Source organism: Hesperophylax consimilis, chromosome 1 (genome assembly GCF_061612785.1).
Source record: "Hesperophylax consimilis isolate HC1 chromosome 1, BYU_Hcon_1.0, whole genome shotgun sequence".
Lineage (NCBI taxonomy): Eukaryota > Metazoa > Arthropoda > Insecta > Trichoptera > Limnephilidae > Hesperophylax > Hesperophylax consimilis.
This window is the reverse complement of record NC_142836.1, coordinates 12,396,086-12,419,382: the sequence shown is the minus strand read 5'-3', so window position 1 is coordinate 12,419,382 and position 23,297 is coordinate 12,396,086. Positions and strand designations below refer to the sequence as shown.

At 32.5% G+C, this 23,297-nt stretch overlaps 1 protein-coding gene across 1 annotated transcript in view; it reads right to left on the bottom strand.

Annotated features, from left to right (window-relative positions):
- LOC149426289 (uncharacterized) overlaps positions 1 to 23,297 on the bottom strand; it is a 322,323-nt gene that overhangs the window by 57,059 nt on the left and 241,967 nt on the right. Inside the window, exons 5-7 of the mRNA XM_089648840.1 lie at positions 20,092 to 20,256; positions 17,477 to 17,611; positions 8,624 to 8,710 (exon numbers count right to left, since the gene is read on the bottom strand). Of these exons, the coding sequence (XP_089504966.1) occupies positions 8,624 to 8,710; positions 17,477 to 17,611; positions 20,092 to 20,256 (387 nt within the window). The remainder of the gene's footprint in view (positions 1 to 8,623; positions 8,711 to 17,476; positions 17,612 to 20,091; positions 20,257 to 23,297) is intronic.

Sequence of the window (23,297 nt, the reverse complement as noted above, 5' to 3'; positions counted from 1 at the left end):
AAGACCATTTCCCAAAATTTATTTTTCAATTTCTGTTTTTGAGGTTCAATCTCAGTACATAAAGTTTAACAAATTTTAAAAGGAAAATATTTAAATGTAATTTAAAAAAAAAATACTTCGCACAGGATGCGATGAAGGAATTTCCCTCAGGTTCTAACTTAACATTGGGGGTGGGGTGTGAAGAGTCTTTTTGTGAAGAGAAACGGTTATCATTTGACATAAATCAACGTGTTTCCTGAATATGCATGGACGCCGAAGAGATTAATGACGCTAGTTCCTCGGAGCAACTTCCAAAGAAATAGCGGTAAAACAAAGACAGCAATATCGCTTCATACCTGCGATCTAATAATTCTGTTGACTCTGGCTTCGAGTTGAATTTGCTTCCCGTGCATGAACTGGTCACGGAGTTACACCAAGCATGTCAATGGAAGGCATCTTGCGAAAATTGCTTTCGTTGAAGGAGACCAGATTGTCATTTTGACGTATGTTTTCCGTTTTTAGAACATACCTAAACGTGAAGAACCGTATGAGACCGGGAAGGTCATGATTCATGTCAAAGGTAACTAGGAACATTTTATACCTTATTCGACGAGTTTGTTTGCTTTTTGTGGTTGGAATAAGATTTATAATAACTAAAATACCCATGATGACATGTAATTATAACACGTTTAAAAAAAATCAAGTTTTAATTATTATTTAAAATATTTTAAACAGGCAGTATGATAATCATTAATTTGGAGTGACACTATCCCAAAAAATGGAATATTCTGTACCGCGGAACTTTTGGATTCAAGAGATTGATAATATTCATAGTGACATAGAAAGAGTATTTTAATAAAAATTAAATATTTCCTCGCTTGGGTAGGTGATGCTTTTGAAAGCATTAATGCCAAAACACCACACAGAACCAAAACAGAAGAAGTTATCTGATTTTATGTTTTTTATGTATGTAAGTAGAAACATTTCGACTGTAAAAAAATACCTTTTTCTAAAATCGTCGCCATTAGTTTTACAAGATGTGAGATAGATTATAAAAATTAAACAAAAAGAGTGAACCTGATGTAAAAGTTAGCATCAGATTTAACGAGAAAACAGCAAGCCAAAAATTAATACAATGAAGTTAATAGCTAACCAAAAATTATCAAAAAGTTAAGCAAAATTTCAGATAGCACCACTGAAAAGATAAAAGCCACGATTCCCTAAACGCCACTCCACACGACACGTTCTATTTAAGATAGGAAGACAAGATTGAAGCTCAAAATCAGACATTCAAAGATTAATGTGTTTTAATAAATAATTTTGCAGATAATGTTTTTTATTGATTTTATGATATAAAATGTTATTATTATTATTTTGCATTTAAATGTCATTTTTGAAAATAATGTCAGTGAGAACCTTATCCAGCCAAAGTGACAATTAGTAAGCCATCACAATTTTAGAAAACAGGTAATTTATCATTACTTTTTAAACAATTATGAATTTTACTTTTAATCGATTCTCGCAATGAACTTCTTTCGTGGTGCTACTCGTAATACACTTAAGGATTCGTGTTTAACTTACTCCCTTAAATTCACTTCCTCAATTCTGAAGTAGAATCATTCCCTTACGAAAACAACCCTCAGAGACCACAAACAGTAGTATTATAGTACCTGTATGCGTGTACTGTATAATAGGCACTCCATTATGCTACATCTCACTTGATGGAGGGTGAAACGATAAGTCAAGTCACTGAGCTGAAAACATGCCAAGAGGTAGGATTTTATCATCCTTCAAACGTCCTCCAAATGAAAAACAAAGATTTGTTTATATTTAAAGATATTTCGATAAATTATTATTCGTCTTGGTGGCGACTTGTAATTTAATGAAAATCAAACACTACTTATAAACACTATTTATAATGATCGATATGACAAAATACTAACTTTTGATTTTAACAAAGGGTAATTTTTTTACATTCTAATACAGTGTGTTTTCAATTAGGTATTTTTGAAATTTAAGTAATTAAGAAAAGAATTATTAGTCAATTAAACATTATTAATAACAAAATATTTAAAACAAATAGCCATCTCTTTAATTAATTTTCAAATTAATATCTACATTCATGATAATTATTTATTATTTGGTTATCTTAGTTACTCTATGATTCTGCTGTTTTAATTTTTAATAGTCTTAGTTATTTAAATATAATATTAATTTTTCAATAATTTTATATTTTTTTCTTTAAAATATTCATTATTTACTGCTCATTGTAATTTATTTTCTACAGGTCTATTATTTTATTTATTAATTTTCAGGAAACATTTATACCGAAGTAGAAACCATTGATTTCGAAACGGTTTCGGTTAGAATTTTTGTTTGATTAAATCGTCAGTGTTTCGTTTTCATTAAATTATTATTCCGAAATAAAACATAAGATTTGTTCTGGGAAACCTAAAAATTTGTTGTTTTTTCCAAGTTTGTTTAGTTGAACTTTATGAAGGTAATCGTTTCAAATGTAGTCAGAAAATTGAAATTTCCCAAGGGGACAACGGGTTGTGCTTTTAAATCACGTTTAAGTATCAATTCTCAGATCTCGTCTTAACTGAGATAATGGCTGAGCATTCTAATAAAACATAGAATATCAATATTTTACACAGGTGAGATGTTACCTAGGTTACATTTAATCGTTATTTTGAGTTAATTCAGCGTGCGCATAAGAACTATATTTTGTATTAATATTTTATGATTCGTATTAAATTTATACAATCATACATGAAGCTATATTTAATAACATTATTTACATGCAACTTTCTTTCTCCAACCAAACAATATATTGGTTGTGATTGAGTACGCTTACTTCAAACATAACGTCAATATTGCCATGGGGTTTATGTGTAACCATGTAAATATTACTATAATATACAGCTAATCTACACCACTCGTTACGCATTTATACTCATAGATATTTAATTAATAAGTTGTACATTTGTTAGTTTGAATTTATTTAGAGTGAATTGTACGAATTTTCAAAAAACAATGGTTTATGAAATTATTTTTAGAAAAAAATTTATGTTATCTATTTTCTACTGCTGTTTGCAAATTATTAAATGATTAAACGGAACCTACATCAATATTCTTAACTAAGAAAAGCTTCATAGATACTATAAAGGATACCGGAACAATGTCAATACAGCCAAAATTCTAGTGCTTCCAGGAACACTTTACAAAGACTAGGCTCTTAGAATTTGATTACGCTAGCTCAAACAATGTTGTACAGTTAATTATTGATCCGTAAATGTTTGTATTTATTTATCTATCATTGAAGGGAAATATGCTTTGCCTGGCGTTATTTCATACCTGTAAAACATAAATTATTATTTCTTTGATGGAGTTTTTAAAATAAATTATGATACAATAAAAAAATTAACGATATCTCGCCAAAAACCCACTTTACAAATTAATTAATTCGGAAACAATTAAATTACAATTTCGTTATATTATTCTTCAATACAAAATGTTACTAATGAAAGGGGTTTTTTATGCTTGTTAATAATTGAAATTATTAAAATGCATTCTCTAGCTTACTTTAATTTGAAACAAAAACGTGTTGAATTCAGTATTCAAATTTTATAGAATACTGAGTAAAAATTCGTATTCAGTATCGCCATCTTTTTATACGATGAAATAATTGGATACAAAATATGTTACTCTAATGTGTGTTCTAATACAAAGTTTAAACTTGAAACTATATATTTTTGCACATACATGATTATTGGTGACTGGATAAATCATCACAATGATAATTCATCACATCTTTAAAAAGTTATATACAGTCATGGAAAGTGATGAAACAAAAACTTTATTAGCTGGGTTAGTAGGTTAGGTTAGGTTTAAATTATATTTTTTTTCATCGTTTCTAATGACTTTAAATCACTTTTTAAAAGTGTGTTGGATTGTCACTGTGTTGAGTTATCATGGAACCATGATTATTATGTACAAAATTATTACGAATATTTAATTTGAAGATTATTATTAACGAGTTAATTTGAATGTAAATAATTTGTATTGCATATTAATATCCATTTCCTATCAATAGGAACACGCGTGTTATCAAACCGCAAAAAGTTGTTTCTACTAGAAATGTTTCACACTTACCGTTATTTTCGAATTCAATTTCTTTTTAGTACCTACACGGAGCATCGTTAACTGGGGGATGGAAACATTATTTCCAATTCAAATACAACACAGCAAGATATCGAGATTACAAAATGTTCTACCGCTGGAAAAGCACAGATGTTGAAATATCAAAACTAGATGACTCGGCGTCATAAATATTTGATATTTTCATTTAAAGATAAAACTTTATGTATCCTTAAAGGGATGGAAACCTAAAAGGGTAAAGTTGACAGCACGTTTAACTTGACCTACATTGATACACTGTAAAATATCTGCTAAAATTATTCAATTATTCGAATTTCATTTTGAAAAATCACAAAAAAAGTCGAAATAAAATCAAAATACAAACAAATTATTTCAATAAATTAATCGATTAAAATCAAGAAATTTAATCTCATTAAGACCCCGTAATTTTATTGATATTGACAAACGAATTAAAAAAAATGCGTTGGTACATTTACATATATTATTTGAGTAGTGTAAGTAATTAACTTAATTAATTAAGTACTTACATTGTTGATCGTTTGGGTACGCCATCATTATATCTCTTATTTGCTACTAAACGTGAATTGGGCTACAAGAGAATTGGAGAGGATAAGAGCAAGCAGATTATCGTAAACGATATAACTAATCTTGTTAATCTAAAAATTGGGAGATGTTTTGAAGGGTCAAGGTATAATGTCTTAGTAAGAAAGATGAAAGTTGCCGTTCAGGAAATTTGAAAAGCAACAATAGTTAATTTATAATAAATATCATTATAAACCAAATAATTTAAATTTTATCATTAAAAATAAATTTTAAATCATCTCTTTGTTTTAAATTATGTATTCGTATAAATTTAATATGGGTAAATTTCTTGAAAAAAAAACGTTTTTGAAAGTGTCGGGTACATGATATTTCAACGACGTTTAAACGGGGTATATTTCGTATCAGTTATATTGTATTATATCAGAAACAATAATAAATTCCTGCTAGGTATAAGAAACATTTTTAAAACACAAAAAATTGTTTCGTGTACACGCGCCCACATAAAAGCATATTATGTAAAGTCGTCATTTTCTCCTCTCTGGAAATTTCTTTCCATACACATATTTAAAAAGTTACTTGACTTATAAACATGTTTTCGTGTGTAAAAATCACACACTACCCGCCTAAATGGGCTCACGCCTTTTTAGCAGTGTTGATGCCTAATTCGCGTGTTTGTAGATTTATGTAACCACCATCCTTCAGGTACTTTGTAAGTATAAAAAAGACGTCAAAACTCTTTTATGCGTCGAAAAAAGATTCTGCTTATGCCGTAAGTACCATTATAAAAACATTTAGCACATTTGTCTATTTTCAACTGCGAAGGAACCTGGAATAATCATTAACTTTGAATGAATTCTACCACCAAAAGGGTCGAAAGTCAATACTGCTTCCTTAGAAAGATTGAATTCGATACCTTACGCTTCTGGCAAATTGCAACTATCTAGAAACAAAAACCTCCAAAAACAGACCCCTACTTCCAAACCATTTAATTTGATTTCCACATCAAATGTTTTACGTATGCGCCTGAATTTTTTTCAACATACAATGTGGAAAATCTTATTTACAACACAAATTTCGGTTGTCTGTGCGTCCAGCGTAACTTTGGTTCAATGAACTGAATTTTGTTTTGAATATAAGTATCATTTTCAAATTGAAACTGATTGAGTGAAGAATTCAGAAGAGCGATAAAGTACCAACCTATCATATATTTTAGCATGAAACTATTTAAAAAAATTCGGTCTACCAAGTGATTTTTAAGGATTGCGCTGGTATAAACTATTATTATTATTCAAACCTAGAACCTATGTGACATGTTTTATTGTCTTACCAATAATTAATAATTGTTCACAAATGGAAATATATATTTAGGTTTTGGGTGATCCAATCGGCACTAATCATTATTATTATTTTGCTACTCATTTATTAACAATTCTGCGGCCCAAATTGGGACAGTAAATTGGGACAAAATTCAAGAGGGCAACCTTTAGGATTAAAAGGGAAGTTCTGGAATGTTTAACAGGCGACAGTTGTGAGGGATAGTTTTAATCGAAGTTTTGTACCATTCAAATATTTTAATCAAAATAAATATTGTAATCCATTTAGGCCATCATTTGAAAACGTTAAAAAATTCACTCGACTCCAAAAAAATTATTCAAACGCAGAGTTCATTTTGCAAACTCAAAACAACGGCTTGACACCCATTGTCCGCCATAACAGACATTTTATAAAAGTTGTTTTTATTTTAAAAAAATTCACGCTGGCTGACGTGTACTCGGCGTTACTCGGAGACTTTTTTTTACTTTCTATAAATATGATATGCAAGTATTATGTATAAACCTTTCGGAAGGAGTTCTCTTAATGAGAGTGAAAACTCATCGCGTAGTTTAAAAGAACTAAGCGCACAAACAGACAGACGCGGATAGTGGCATGGTTTTATACTATTTATTTAAAAATACTCTCTCTCTGTAAAGGCTGTCCTAAAAAAGTAAATTTAATTGTAGCTCAAATTTGATACACAACAAATAAATAAAATAAAATTGATGTTAAAATAAAAATCATTTTACAACTTAAGCATCTGCGCTATTTTTTTAAGTCACTTATACTAAAACACACTGTAAATAATGCTCATCTTCTATAGTGGAAATTGTGTAGTTGGGATACATTGTTTACAAAAGTATTAAACGTTTTGATCGGGAGCTCAAAGCTAAATAATTGACAGATCTCTCTTCAAATAATTGAACAGATCCATTCAAATATTATTATTATCTCACATTTAAAAACAACTGACACGGTTGAAAACATACAAAGAATGATATAAGTTAGTATTTAACACAGAGTACAAAACCATTAATAATAAAAGCAATGGTTCAATCAATTGCGCAAATAAGGGTATCAAGCCATTATTTTTGGGAAGGTATTATCTTACCTATAAACGATATACTTTAATTCTTAGTATTATATTTAAAACTAATGTTCTAATTAAATAATGAAGACTTTTTGTATAGCAACGATAATCTGATTAGTATATCACTTAGTTTAAAAATTCTCAGTTTCAATATATTTTACACAATTTTATCGGAAGTATTATTTTCAGTATAAGTATACAGTATATCAGCTAACGTGTATAATTTCCAATCTATCAAAAATAAATGTTTTTGAACCAATATTTTTTTTAATTTTTAAAAAATATTTTTTTTCCGAAAAATACAAATTTCCTAAAATTGATTATTTTCAAACTTCACAGAATATAAAAAAGAATGTTATTCAAAAAAATTCAGGACTAATATCCTGATCCATTTTTCAACCAACTTTCGCTCAAAAAATATTCTGATTTCTTAAAAATTATCCTAACTTCATGTAATATCAAAAAGAAAAATGGTTTGAATATATTTTCACGACCCATTTGCGAAATTCAAGTTTCATTTTATAAAATTTTCTTGAGAATTTTTTTTTCAGGAAAATAAATTAAAATTTTTGTGTCTTTAGTATAATTACTCATTCTGTTTTCACAACAATTTACCCAGAAGTTTTCTATTTATTAAAAATAAAACATGAAATATTTACAAAGATCGAATTAAAAAATAGAAAAGATAAATTTACGACGATGTTCCTGTTCCGTTTTTTGTCCCAGTGAGATTGCTGCCCCTGGATCACTCGATATTATTTGTCCAAGCAACCGGCTATTTTTGGAATCGATTCCTTTCGGCTCTCATAAAATTCGAAAAAGCTATAACATTGAAAAAAAGTATCTAAATTGATGTTTTATATGTAAATTGTAATAAGAGCCGATTTGGTTAAACATTGCTGTCAAAATGCATAATTTCGGTAAGCAATCGACATAAACCTAATGCTGTAAGACACTGCGCAGAAAAGTTCCGCACTGAACTGCGCTGCAGACTGTTACCTTACTATTACGAACTTAATTTTCTGCGCAGGGTCTTGCAGCACTCGGTTTTAGTCGATTGCTTATAGCTTCGTTAGATATTAATTATTTATTATATAAATTATTTTCTTCGGCTTAGAAGAAAATAATTTTCATTCGCCCAACGAATTTAAAATTAACGAAATTATAAAACATACGTATATTATGTAGACATTCATATTTTAATAATTGCTGTTAAACATACAAAGCTGCAAAACTTGCTAAATTGAGCAAAGCCCATCAAAAAGCCCCTGCAGGGCCTCCCCTCGGGAGCGTATTTTTGTCTGCTAGTTGTAATGAAGGGCTTCTCGTAAACTTATCTGCGTACACCATTTCTTTTTCAACTAGGAAACTAATGTATGCAAGTGCCAATCATTCCGAGGCATTATAATTTTATTTGTTCGGCTCACTCTTCAAGTCTCAGAGACACCGCACACTAGGTGACAGGTATAAAGTATAGAGTCTAGTGTATACAGTGAATACAGTGTCGTGTGCAATACATAATAGAACAATGGATACCTGTGAGGTTGCCCTTCTTGAACTATGGCAGGGGGAGGGGGTGGTGGCGGGGGCGGCAAGTCGGGGTGGGCCGGGCACTGGTAGTGTCTGAAAAATAGCCAACACTTGGTTAATTACTTTCCAAATAGCTCCTAGCACATACACATAATATACAGTAGCTGCTGTAGCTCGTAGCGCATTAACAGTAGCTGGCGGCTCATAGCTCGTAGCCGTAGCTCGTAGCCCGTAGCTTGTTGTCCTATGTATATCCTCCCCGCTTGAAATTTAGTTTCTAGTTTTCTGTACATATACCTATTTACTCGTACATGAGCATTTGTTCAGAACCCGTGGGTATAGGTAGGGGTAATGGATTGCCTAACTGTTTGAAGCAAAGTGAAACAATTATTACGTTTTCTAAATAATATTTATGTTACGTGCACTTTTCGTACGTTATCCCCTGTTTAAAGTTGAAGAAAGTAATTCTAGTTACGTCAAAATCCACGATAAAACAGAATGTGGAGTAAAAAATTAATATCCGTGTTTTTATAACTCATTTGAAACACTTAAAAAATACGTCAATAATCTATATACCTATATATTTATTATTTTATATTACATAGAATACATTTTTTTGCATAATTTTAGTACTTAGAACCAAATTTCAAACGTTAACAGATTTGAATTATTCTTTGCAATACCAAAAATGATCTCGGTCTGTGTGACTAGATGTGCTACGTCATCATAAGGTAGCTACGGTATCAACCGTAGCTGTCAGGAGGTTGTTCAAGTCACCGCACAGTCCTATTCTTAAAATGAATAAATATGACTTAAAATTATTATTAATTAATTAAATTATTAAATTTGGTGAGACCACATCTTGAATAAATATTTTCAAAATGACATAAAATTTGATTAAACCGAGTGGTTCAAAACGTCGGGTTCCTCCCAACCATCGCAGATCACTATAAAATATGTCCTCACCCATCAGTTTACAAGGAATTATTAATGATGGAGGTGGGGGAAATTAAAATATTATCAGGTTTTTGTAAAGTTGGAATGTTTTTCTTTCTTTAACTAAACGCGGACTTTTTATAATCTTTTTAATTTTTTCTTTATTCAGTGTTTTTTTTTGGTTTTTACAGTTGTTGGATCTGTTAACATCACCAAACTAGGCAAATGTCCGTGGTGTGGTGGTTGATTATATATATATTTTTTTAAATTTTAATTTTTTTAAAATATTTATTACTATTTATGCTTTTGACTGTCCAACTAGGAAGGATTCCCGTTTTAGGACAGTCAAATTTACGGGTTTCAAGTTACCCTAGACGAATACAGGATTTAAGATTAGATAAAAATAAGTATGTTAAAACGAAGATACATAAAAGATACATCAAAAGATATATAAAAAAGATACATAAAGATACGTAGAGGCGTTCGTGATAAATAGTTATCAAATAACATTTTTAGTAACATTTCGGAATCAGTCCTGCCTAGATCCAACAACCATTTTGTCACTCTTGGACCGAAGGATGATAATTCACACAGTTTCAGCTGAGAGGGGATTTTATTATATATTTTAGAACCGAGATATGAGAATATTTTTTGATAAGCCGCTCTGTTGCTCGTTGGAACGGAAAGGTCATTTCATTACAATTTTTTTTATATAGCACTGTCGGACATCTAGTACATTAAATTCCTTGGAGAGTGCGTCGCTCAAATATCTGAAAGGTGCCGTCAATAACGGGTTTAATGTTGTTCTTCCTGTACCTCCCCACCCAATGCAACCATAGGTTATGATTGAGTTACACAACCCGTAGTATATGTTTTTTTAGTCTTGTTTTTTTTTTAATTTCCCGTAATGAAATAAATATGTGAATCAGTGTGCGCACTCTTTTAGCTACATTTTCAATCTGGTTCTTCCATTTAAGGTTATTATCGCCTAATTATTTAATAAATTAAACACACTCGAGGGCTTCACACTTACATGAAGGGTTATTATTTCCAAAGTTAAATTTAATTTTTAGGAGTATTTTATGAGATATTGTGTCAAAAACCTTGGCCAGGTCCAGGAATAGGGACAGTATATTCAAACAATAAATCAAGTATGAAATATAAATGTTCCTTAAAGAAATTTCGCCCCTTTTCAGAGATCCATTTTTGGACACCGGTTTTTTTAAATTTTTTTAAATATTTTTTTTATATTAACACAGGAGGCCCTGAAAAAAATAATTTTCCTCAGGGCCTATGTCATTTTTGGGGGTGCTGTGTGGAGGGTGTTTTTGTGGAGAGGAAGAAGTGAACATGGGTCTTGAAGAGTCCCAAGTTGTAGGAGGGAGGAAACACAGAGGCTGGCAGTTCGTTCCACAGCCGAGCTGTTGAACTTAAGAACGAATCGTAGAAGCGACCCGTTCTCATGTGACAAATGTGTACAAATATTGGGCGCGCGTTTGGCGTGTATCCCGACTACGCACCGGTGCCGAAGGGATCAATGACGCTAGTTCCTCAGAGCATCTTCCATTGTAATACCGATAGAACAAGGACAGCATACCTACCTGACGCCTGTGCTCTAAAGATTGCAGTCCGTCTGTTAAGATTGGGGAATATATCAAACGGACCGCCCGTTTCTGCACAGAGTCAAGGGTTTTTCTCAGGTATTTTGGGGCTCCGGACCAGAGATGGCTGCCAAATTCGACAGTAGGGCGCACTTGCGATTTGTACAGGGTCAGCAGTTGGGTACTATTAAAGTATCTGCAGGCCCTGTACAGTACGCCCAGCTTCTGAGAGGCCAACTTTACTCTGGCTTCGATGGAGCCCCCGTACCTGAGCTGGTCACTTATAGTTACACCAAGCATATCAATGGAAGGCCTGTTCGGAAGATTGCTTCCGTTGAAGGAGACTAGATTATCATTTGGATCCCTTTTAGACGTAATCAGACAGGATTGGGTCTTTAAAACATTGAATTCGACGAGATTATTTTTACCCCAGGAGGAAATACTCTCGAGATAACCGTCCATTCTCTGCTTCAAAGCCCTCCAAGCCGTTGGAGTTTGTGTGCCCTTTGGGGGATTGTCAAACAAAAAGCTATCATGAACTGTACTGTCATCCGCGTAACAATGAATCGGTGCACATGTCAAAAGGTCATTGATGTGCAACAAAAACAATGAAGTGCAACAAAGTCGGAGACAGAACCGATCCCTGTGAGACGCCAGCATTTATAGAGTGAAGAGAAAGAGATGAAACTATCAGCAATCGCCTGAATCGACCTATCCCTTAAAAAGTCAGCAATCCACGTACACAGGGATGCGGAAAGTCGGTAAGAAGGCAAATTGTTGACAAGTCCTCGGTGCCAGACTCGGTCAAAGGCCTTGGATATGTCTAGTGCGACCGTTTGAGTCTCACCGTGACGTTCCAGGCACCGCCCCCAAACATGCGTCACATACGCGAGAAGATCACCGCACGAGCGGCTCCGCCGGAATCCGTATTGACGGTCGTTGATAATTTTGTTCTTCTCGAGGTATGTAAGCAGTGTGTCGTTGATCACACGTTCCATCACTTTGGACAGAACTAATGTGATCGCTATGGGGCGGTAGTTGGCCGGGTCGGAGCGGTCCCCTTTCTTGAGAATAGGGTGAATGGCCGCTTTTTTCCAACCAGAGGGCACAGTGCCACACTTCAAGGACATTTTGAAGAGCTTTGTCAAAACTGGAACTATTTCCGCAGCACACCTCTGCAATACCAGGGCAGGTATTCCATCAGGTCCACTAGCTTTGTTAACATCGAACCCCGGTATAACGTGGAGTACATCTCGATGCCGGATCCTTGGCTTTTTCATATAGAAGCCCCAGTGAGGAACCGACGGCGGAACAGCACCTCCGTCATCGAGGGTCGAGTTTTCCGCAAACATTTTACGTAATAGGTTTTAAATCGAGTAATTGATCTTGATATTTTGATGTCATTTTTTAGTGCGTTAAATATTTTAGGTGCGATATATGAGTATTGTCTCTGTGAAAAAGTAGTTTGTGCTATAGGAATTTTGAATTTTATATGCGTTGAGTAGCGTGTATGTATATCTTTTTGTGTAGAGTTTATCAAAACATTTTTCCAGATATGATTGAGAAATGTTTTGATGTATAGTTGGCGAATGTCTAGGACTGAGTTTCCTAGAAATGGCTCTGATGGATGAGAAGATAAACATTTGAAGATAATCTTTAGCACAAGTTTTTTAACGGTCACTAGAGGGTAGATAATGGATGCTGTACAACCTCCCCATTTTATAATACCATAAGTTGCTATCGATTCAAATAGAGCTAAATAAACACCTCTTAAAGTTTTTATGTCATGGATCGATCAAAGAGAGTAGAAAATATAGCATAACTTCCGGAGTCTCTTTGTTATGGAGCTAATATGGGCCTCAATAATGACACCTAGGTACTTTATTTCATTAATCAGTTTGAGAATTGGGCATGCACAAATGTTTTAAAGAGATAGTGGAGATGTGTCTAGGTTTTGTGAGCAAATGTGAATGATCAGTTTAGGAAGGTTTTCTGGGAGCTTAAGTTTACGGATTAAGAAATGTATGAATTGAGTTTTTTGAACATTTAGTGTGAGGAGGTTAGAGTCTAACCATTTTTTTAATTTTGTTCAGTCCACAATTAGCTGAATCTATTGATGTTTTCCATGTTTTACTTGAAAATATTATAACTGTATCATCTGCAAAAGATATTATAGTACCGTCAATGTCCAAATTTAATAAAGAGTTTATTTATACGAGGAATAGGAGCGGACCTAGAACACTTCCTTCAAGCACACCGTAGGAGATTGGCAAACGTTTACTTCTATATTCCTGATTGGGGTGAATGACAGTTGTTTGTGATCTCTGTGTGAGGTAGTTTTTAAACCACAGCAAGTCAGTACCTTTTATCCCAATCTGTTGCACCTTTTTTAGAAGAGTGTGGTGTGAAATTGTATCGAAGGCTTAAGACTGATCTAAAAAGACAGCAAGAGGTTTATTGCCTCTATCGAGGTCATCAGATATCAGTTCGGTAAAGGTTGCAATTGCATCTGTGGTACAACGATCCTTAAAAAACCATACTGGTTATTTGGAAGGATTTTATTATCACCGAGGAACTTGAGGAGTCTTAGTTTTACTACTTTTTCAATGATTTTGGTCAATAGGGAATTCCCTTGATAATTACATGCAATTGGCTTGTAATTATTAATGTAACTCCACCCCTCCTTGGTTCCCTGAGAGCTCGACGAGAGAAGAGGGCCTAATCTCTCCTCTCCACTCCTCCTTGGTTTCTTGAAGGCTCCATGGCGAAAGAGTCCACTTCTTATCGGTTTCCTGAAGGCCCCACGAGGAAAAACGGTCCCGTTGCTACTCTCCGCTCCTTTTTGGTTCCTTGAAGGTCCCAATATGGAAGAGGCCTTCGTATCTTCTCTCCACTCTTCTTTAGTTCCCTAAAGGCTCCAAGATGGAAGAGGACTTTGTCTCTCCTTTCCACTCCTCCTTGGTTCCCTAAAGACCCCATGATAGAAAAAGGTTTCGTCTCTCCTCTCTACTCCTTCACTCCAAGAGTCCACTCCCCCTTGGTTTCCTGAAGGCCACACATCTTAGTTAATAACTGGCAAATATCTTAGACCCTTATTTTAGAAAATAGTTGTGTAGTTGTGGGTAGGTTGACATTTAAATGTATTCCTCAAAATGTTTTTGTGCTGTATTAATTGGATTAATAACAGATTCAGTACAGCAACCCCATCCAAAAGGTACGAAAGTTAGTCATATCTAAAGTGGGTTTATTCTTTCAAGACGATACAGAAGGCGCTTCTAGCTTGTATTATCTATTCAGTGTAATAATCGTTGATTTGCATCGAAGTCAAATGAGACGGGAGTTGAAACAACTGGGGTTAAGCTTTATGTTTCACACATTTTTGTATTGGCTCTGATGTCTAGTTTCTTCATCAAAAAATTACCTATCAAATAACCTACAAATCTTAAAATGGTTATTGGATATTTCCTGGTTCAATATATTTCCTTCTGATCATTGGAGGATATATTCTTATGCATTAAAAAAATGAAATTAGGGTTTAATTGTGAGAAAATATTTCATAAAATGAAATATTTATTTTTTCGTCCAGAGAAGACGAAAAACACAGTGAAAATGCCGTAAATAGTACATGTTTTATGTTTTATATTGTATTGCTTCATAAACACAACGCGTTGAAAATAAAATTATTTTATGCCGACTAGATCTTTTTAATACATTTGCTTGTTTCATAAAACGCTTCCTCCTTGTCCCGTAAATCACTTAAAAGGCTTAAGAAATAGCACCTTTTCATTCTTATAAACCACGGTACCTATAATGTACCTGTTATTAATATTACCTAGAGGAAAACGTAAAAGATTATGTGGGATATTGTGTGTTGCCCTTCATAATTGGGCATAATAACATATTTTTATCAACTGCGAAAAACCACAAACATAGAGTGCGTTTTTTTATGTTTTTATACGATTTGAACTTATGAAACTCATTTTGCCGATTAAAGGGATTGTAGTATTTCATATCTTATTGTTATATTATGAACATTTACGTAAAGTACACAAAGCTTACAAAAAATAATGTTTTATAAAATGATATAAATCAATACATTTAAAGGTATTTTGAAAATATCCACATTTTAATTCTGTGCATTTTTGTACAATGCAGATTAATAGATTATATTACGATAGTCTTTAGTAAAGAAACATGCGCGGAAAGCGTTTGTATTACACATGAGGTTTCTGTTCTACATACTCGCTTGATTTTTTCAATGTTGACGAGTGAAAGCATTATTAGTGGGTAGTTTTCCAATTACACAAATTATTATAATCATTGTTACTAAGGAAAAATTAATACCTATTTGCAAGGTTTCTAGCACAATGTTTTACGCTCTTTGATTTTAAATGAATAGGCTCTGAAATCGATTTTCGCAGCGGCGCAAAAGCAGCTATAATGAAATTGTTTTCTTTTTTATATTTCATTTCTATTTTGGGCATTGTGATGTTGATTATGAAAATACATTGAAAAATTAAAAAGAAACATCAATCTAGGAACAAATAATACAGTGTGCGTTAAACCATGGCACGTGAAAATAAACATAAAACTTTATTCAAAAACTTGTGAAAAATAGTGCACGATATTTATTGCCATGTTTAGCGAGATCGCAAATTGTAGATAAAATTTCAGAAGTTCTGTGGCGGCACTTGTTAGCATTATGCTAAATAAAACCCTCCCAACGACTTTGGCTGAAGTTGATAATTACTTTGGAACTATTATCATGCTTGTACCACACCCCACTTATCGAAACCGAAAATCGATAAACGATATAACCAACTCCACATTTCCAACTAATGACAATAATCTCATCGAAAAAGCTTTCAGTAAACGGAATCACTACAAAAATATTAATAATATTAACTTTATCTGTTTTCTTTTAAAAACCTTTTACGTGTTTTATAAAAAATATTCCAGTTCTAGATAAGAAATTTTCCATAGAAAGCTTAATAACCTGCTTCGATATTATTTTATATTTTCTTCCGATCGCTGATTGAAAAGAGATTGAGCAAAAAAGTGTGGGAGATGTGGGATCAGCCATCACTATTATTGGAGCAATAGTATGCTACTCGTAAGACTATTTTAATCATTAAGTATTAGCACCTATTATCACTAATGTCGAATGTTTGTTCATTTTTTCAAGCCAGTATAACTCCAAACGGAGACGCAACAGATTATTGAGATTAGCCGTGATAGTAACATACATATGTTTCTCTTTAAAATGTCTATTCATTCAGTTTATATCATTTCTTTTGAGGGTGGGACAAAAACGTCCAATTATCATTTTAATTAAATCCCATCTGAGGTGAATAAGATGAGAAACTTTAATGTAATATATTTTTCAAGAAAGAAAACCACGTTGAAAATAATCTGAGATGCTTGAGAAAAATATGTAACTGCCGCGTAAAAAAATACCTTCGTAGAGTTTTCTCCTCCTAGAAATATAATAAAATTTCTCGTCGACATTCTAGAGTCTGTTAAATTGAATTAGCTTGTTCAAAAATTTCCCTCCGTCTTCAGAATGATTTATTTGCGTCATCCGTCGTCACACGCTGGCAAAGTTTTATCTTTAAAAAGGTAAAATACCTTTCCTCTAAAAAAGGGGTCTCAAGAATTCAAGTAGATACGAGTACCCAGATCGAAAAATATTTACGTTGAAACATTAATTAAATATAAGAAAGTTGTAAATGCTGTATTTATCACCATTATTATGTTGGTGTAAAACCGTTTTTTGATGTTGCTACTAAACAGGCAATCCATAGAAGTTTGACCGATTAGAAATAAAACGACTGTCGCCAATTATCATAAGAATTTTTTACTCCTAGGTCCCAGACAAGCAAATGAAATTGATTGATTTTCTGTTCTGGGAGTTTTTCGGTTGAAAATATTTAATCAATTTCACCAGAAATAAGAAATAATAAAATTATTGAGGCATACTGACACGTCTACAGCACATTTCTGTCAGTTTATATTTTTAATGGATTTTTGTAGGTACATAATCACTTATCATTTCTGCATATAATTTTTACCATTTATGTAATATTTCGTCAAAATGTGATGGAGAAAATATAAAAATCCTTTAAAATGGAAAATTTAAGGTGGAACATTTATATAAATTCAATAACAGAACATTTATTCCGTAACAATGACAACAATGTTAGTTAAGCCCAATGGATATACAGGTTTTTGAAATAAAAAAAAATACTGGATTTGTAGAAATATACGAAATTCAGGAAAATTCTTCGTAATAAATATAATTAATTAAGTAAAATAACTTTACCTGTGCTGTGGAGTTGGCGTGCTTAGAAACTCACTGCTGTAGCTCATGTATTGCATCCCCGAGCCTCCGCTCATTATGGACTGTCTTGAAGAAGGTCTTCCTCGACCATCGAAATCATCCTCGATTCTTATAGGCCTGAATAAAGGAATGTCATTAAAAAAAAACAGAGCTTCGAAAAGTGAAAAAAACCTTACCTACCATAAAATATCTAAACATATTCTTTAATCATCCTTTGTTTTATGATTTTTTTTTTTTTTTCGTTATGAAACAAAATCCTGGAAATTAATTAAATTGTGGAATAATACATTGTTGAGATGATAGCGATTTTAAAGTTGCTGGATAAGATGTAAGTATTCTCCAATATGGATAACAGAAATAATTGTCTCCCCTAGGGATTTCACTGCAGCTACCCAAGGCAATTTACTTTGAATTGAAGAACTGGAATCTATTTAAAGCAGAGGTTCCCAAAGTGGTCTATATGGACCCCAGGGGTCGATATCGGATTGCTGGGGGTCCATGTCAGCGAGAAAAAAAATTAGGAGTAAACAAGATTCAAATGGGGGTACGTACGAGCCGACCCCCATTTACCTCAAGTCAACATTTAGGAGCTCCGTAAATGACACAATACACCTAACACAAATAACACAGTTTACGTAATAATAGACTGAGAAATTACTTCTTTGATATTTGTATTTTTATATTTCTTAAAGTTGTTTATTGAGGTATATGAACAGAGATATATGTTCCCTTTCTCGTCAGCATTAATATATTGAAGCAAAACATTGCACATCGGAAGCCCCGAATTTTCCTAGACCCCCAACATGTTTTTGAAAAACGTCCAGGGTAACGTTTATCAACATTTAAATGTACTTCACAAGAGATGACAAGAAATGACCGGAATAAGCACTGATAAAGAACTTAAGGGGCAGTTCTGTAGGGCTAGCTACAGAAAAAAATTCCCGTTGCTTATCCTGCTTGATTTTCATTTGGTGTTACACTTCACAAGGGCGCCCCTGTCTGCACAATGCAAATACAGAGGAACTATACCGCCACCCGGTTGTTGGACAGTCAAGAAAAGGGAATCTTTTTACGAAAAAATAAACGATTATCAAATGGGACTTTAATAGTTTTAGGAAAATTCAATATTCGGCAGGCGGGGGTCTACGAAAAAAAAATTTTTTGGCAAGTGGTCTACGGGACAAAAAAGTTTGGGAACCTCTGAATTAAAGGATGGTCGTTTTTTTCTTCTTTTTGTTCACATCGTCTAATATGTATTTCATTTATTTAACCCCTCAGTCCCCCAGCGTATTGTCAGAACGTCGGAGTGCTTCCGCAATAAAATCCAAATAAACGGAATATTTCTGAATGTATCCGAAAACGGTTTTTGATAGTTTATACTTGCAAATGTTATCATTAGCAATGATATATATATATATTTGAATACAAAAATTTGAATTATTGGTGTATTATGTTACTATTCTGGTTAAAAAATACATGGTTATTCAGATCTAGTCAGTAAAAATGACTAATTTTATTTTTCGTCAACGTTTTGATTTCTAACGATGCTCTTTCACCAGGAAGATACTGATAGTATGTACCACTCTGAAATGAGTTAACTGCCCATCAAAATGGACAGTTAAAAATGTTACATAATATTTTTGATTCAAATATCTATATTTATATATCATAATAAATTTAGAAAGTAACGTTTTTTACAAACATTTCTTTCCTAATTATGTGCGAAATACGCCCCAATTATACTTAGGATGGTGAAACAATAATTGGGGCAGCCATTTTAGGGGGCCATATTATCTTAATGAGTGTGGCTTGCTTTTAATGGGGGTGACAATCAATTAGAGCGCAATAATTCGGCTTAAGAAAGCGCCGAAGCGGTCACAAATTATTTTAAACAAACGGCAAGGATTTTCTGAAATCTGATATTGCAAGAATTTTAGTACAATACTTTGCGTGAGGTTTATGCTCGTAAAATATAATGAAACTTGGTGCTAACGCCAATTAATTTTTAAGGTTCATATTAATTATATTGAGAATCTTTGCCCTTATTGACATTTATCAAGTTCACCGTTTTTACTTTGATGTAAAGGCTTTTTTATAAAGCGAAAGAAAGCGACTTTTTGTGAGTTAAATTTGAGATGACGAAGGATAAAATGCCTAGGCTACACCACGGTCATTTCTGATCATAAAAAAAACACAATGAGAACATAGATAAGTGGAAAGGAAAAAGATAAAAAAAAACATAACTTAATAAAGAGACTGTATTTTTTCAAGTTTCTCTTCAATCTTTTAACCATTTTCAATCTTATTTCTTTCTTCTCACTACTAAAAATAATGAAAAATTGTCAATTTTCCCCGTAAAGGTTGTTAAAACATACATGACTCAGTGGAATTTATCTTTGCTTCAGAACACATTCGCTTCTACAATCAAATTCACACATTTGCTTCTGCTATATCGAAACTAAGCACGATCATGTAATGATGATCTTTGTTCAATTAAAGTTGGGATGAAGATAATTCGTTACCATGTCAATACAACTTCCAGACAAAATGGAAAGAATATTCAATGAAGAAATTATTTAGTTTTATCGTGTCCATACCTAGGTCTCTCCATTCTCGTAGAGTCCTCATCCTCGGGCATCCATGTGTACCTCTTAGGGTCTGGCTGGCTGCAAACTGACTTGGGTCTCCTCCTGAAGTAGGAACACTCCAGATCCTCGTCATACTGGTACAGCTCATCGGGAGGTGGTGCAGGAGGAGGGTATCTTTAAATAAACACATGTATACAGTATTAAAAAGAGGTCTGAAACAAAACTTAGACTACGATCACTTAAGCAGTTTTTCGATCGGGGTATAGTTAAAGCAAGGGTTTAGTAAAAATTTATATTTTTCCATAAGTTCATTTATTAAATTTCGTTTTAACATTTCGGGAGAAGTATTGGTTAATCGTTCCAAAATATATTTCAATTAATTCTTGTTTATCCGTAAGTTAAAAAATTGATGTTTTCACGAAACATAAATTCGGCTAAGCTCCGGGTTTTGCACTTAGCCATCCTAGTTGGATATAAAAACATATCAATATGTTTGTATTGAAATAAGAGCACTGGAAGGATGTGAAAGATGAGTACAATGAATAATACTTTTTTATTTTATAGTTTTTATACAATGCAGTTTATTAAATGGAGATATTGTAAGGCAGCCGATTGGTGATAAGTACACAGTTAGACATTGCAGTTTATATACCTTTCAGAATAATGTGTAATTACATAATATTTCTGATGCTGAAGGTCTACTGAGCGTGGTATTATTTTGCTGTTGTTAGAGATAATTGAATACGGAAGATATGTCAGTTTACCCGGGTCATTGCAGTGAGCAAACCTCCACCGAAGTTCCTTTTTGATTAGCTTTACTGTAATAAAATTAACCTGTTTTGGTACGGTAGAAAATCCAGGGATCCACACTGCTTACTTGCTAAATAAATTAGCTAGTCTAATGCTAACTAAAGAACCAGATTAACATTTTGGTAATAAACTTATTAAATGTGCTTAACGAAATAAAAATTTACATCACATCTGTTTAATCTTGACTTGAGTAAACTCAACGAGTGTGGTTTCTTTTCAAAAGAGTAACATGTTTTTTTTTATAAATTGATATTATTTTGTGGCAAACCAAAATTACACGCGGTAATCCTCAACTTAAAATACAAGTAACAACAACTTAAGTTATGAAATTGGACGATGTATTGCAATTTTTTTTTTGAGACTTTGGATTCATCTTGGAGTATGAAAAAAACGATAAGGCAATAAATAATCCTCAACCCCTTTTCAATTATTTCCTCACAATAAAATCTTGAATATCAATATTCATCTCCCTGTCTCAGAAAATCTTTTATACGTATTTTTGTGATGTGACGTTAAAAAAGGCAACATATTTATTAGGCGCTAGCCATATTATGTACTGTTTGAATGTACATAAGCCGCTTTTGGTAGGTTTTCATGATAGCTTTTACGTTTATATTTTATGGCAAATTTAGGCCACTCTTGATCGGTATCAGGATGAAATTACAGAGGCGTAAATTTCATGTACCAATACACTACTGAAAGAATTATACAGGGACGGAATAATGTATAAAATTACGCATTAGAAAATAATTTTAATTTTTTTTAATTTTTTTAATTTTTTTATTAACGACAATTATAATTACAAATTTAAGTATATTATTCGCAGTCCTCCTCACTAGGTATTCCTGTTCCGAGGCGGACTGTAGGTTTTTGTATAGGTGTAGATCGTGATTTCCTTGTTAATTTCTACAAAAAAAAAATTAAAAAAATGTTTTAAAGTTTAGGTTTTAAAGTGTTATTTGAAAATAACATTAGTCACATTTTTTTGTCATTTTTGTTTTTATATTTTTACATTTATTTGTCATTATTTAAAGGTTTTTTTAAACTTATCAAGTTGGTTTCAATGGTCACTCTGTGTGATAGGTTCTGAAAATATTTTTAAATAATTTTCCGGTTGCGTACAAAACCCACTTTCATTATATATTATTAACATATACACAGGTATAATAATGATTATAAAAACATAATTTTTTAATTGATTTTAAATCACTCCTCCCACTTCCCTCACCTAATAAATTTTAATTTTTTACTTGTATAATATATAAGTTAGTTTTAAGATTGATAGTAAATGACACGGGTGTGTCGAAACCAAAGAAATAAAACTGGTCAAAACAAAATGTCTAGAAATTTTTACGTACTTAAAATGCTTAAGAAAACCAAAAAAAATGATTTCCTTATTTTAACCAGGCGTTATACCTTGGACATACGAGTAGTAAATAAAATGGAAAAGTTTTGATATGACTTGTTAAATAAGACAGCATTACCGTTTTTTTTTTAAATTTAATTAATTAAACGGATGATAATTCGAAGAAAATTGGTTAATTACGAAAACATGATTTACCACAACCATTCTTATTTAAAAGTAAAAACTTTATGTTCACCTAAATCGTGATTAACGATAATCGTTAACACTGCAAAGTTAGTGAGGTTGAAGTCCAACTATATAATAATAATAATAAAATTTACAAATGTCAATTAATGTAACTAAGTGCAGTTTAAGTCATTTCAATTTAAGCGAGGTACCGTCGATCTCAAATGGACACCAAATTTCAAGAAACTTTTAATTTCACATCATATGAAATAGAAATTTAAATGTTTATCGCTTTGCAATTATTAGAATAGTAAAATGAGGATTAAAAATTTCTTATTTTTAACATTGTTTTTATTTTTAGCAAAATTTAAACATATTCAAAAAAGATTTTTAAGATTTGTAATTACAGTAGATATAATTTACATAATTATATTACTCCTCTTGTAATTTCATCCATGTGCGATTCTGTCTATGTGTATTTCTGGCAGTACTGGTTTATGCGGGAAATTCACGCCAGTGTAATTTCTTCATGTTACCTTATTGATCGCTTTAATAGTCATTAAACTCGATGTGATATTAAACGACAATTTAATTAAGTCAGCCAAGACAAGTAATTATACCATGCATGGACTGATCATTGGACACCTGGAACAAATAGTAATATTACAGAAGCTTTCTTGAGTCAAGTCTAGAAAGCTGAAAGTTTCTTAATAAAATATTTTCGCTGAAGGTCTAACTAGACCAGCTACAAAATGAAAGGATTTATAAAAAAGTACATTACAGATGCTGTCGAAAAATGGTGAAACCCAGTTTGTACTGGACTCGGCATATTGTTTAAGTACAGCAAGTGATTTGTTCAGGTGGGAAAAATATG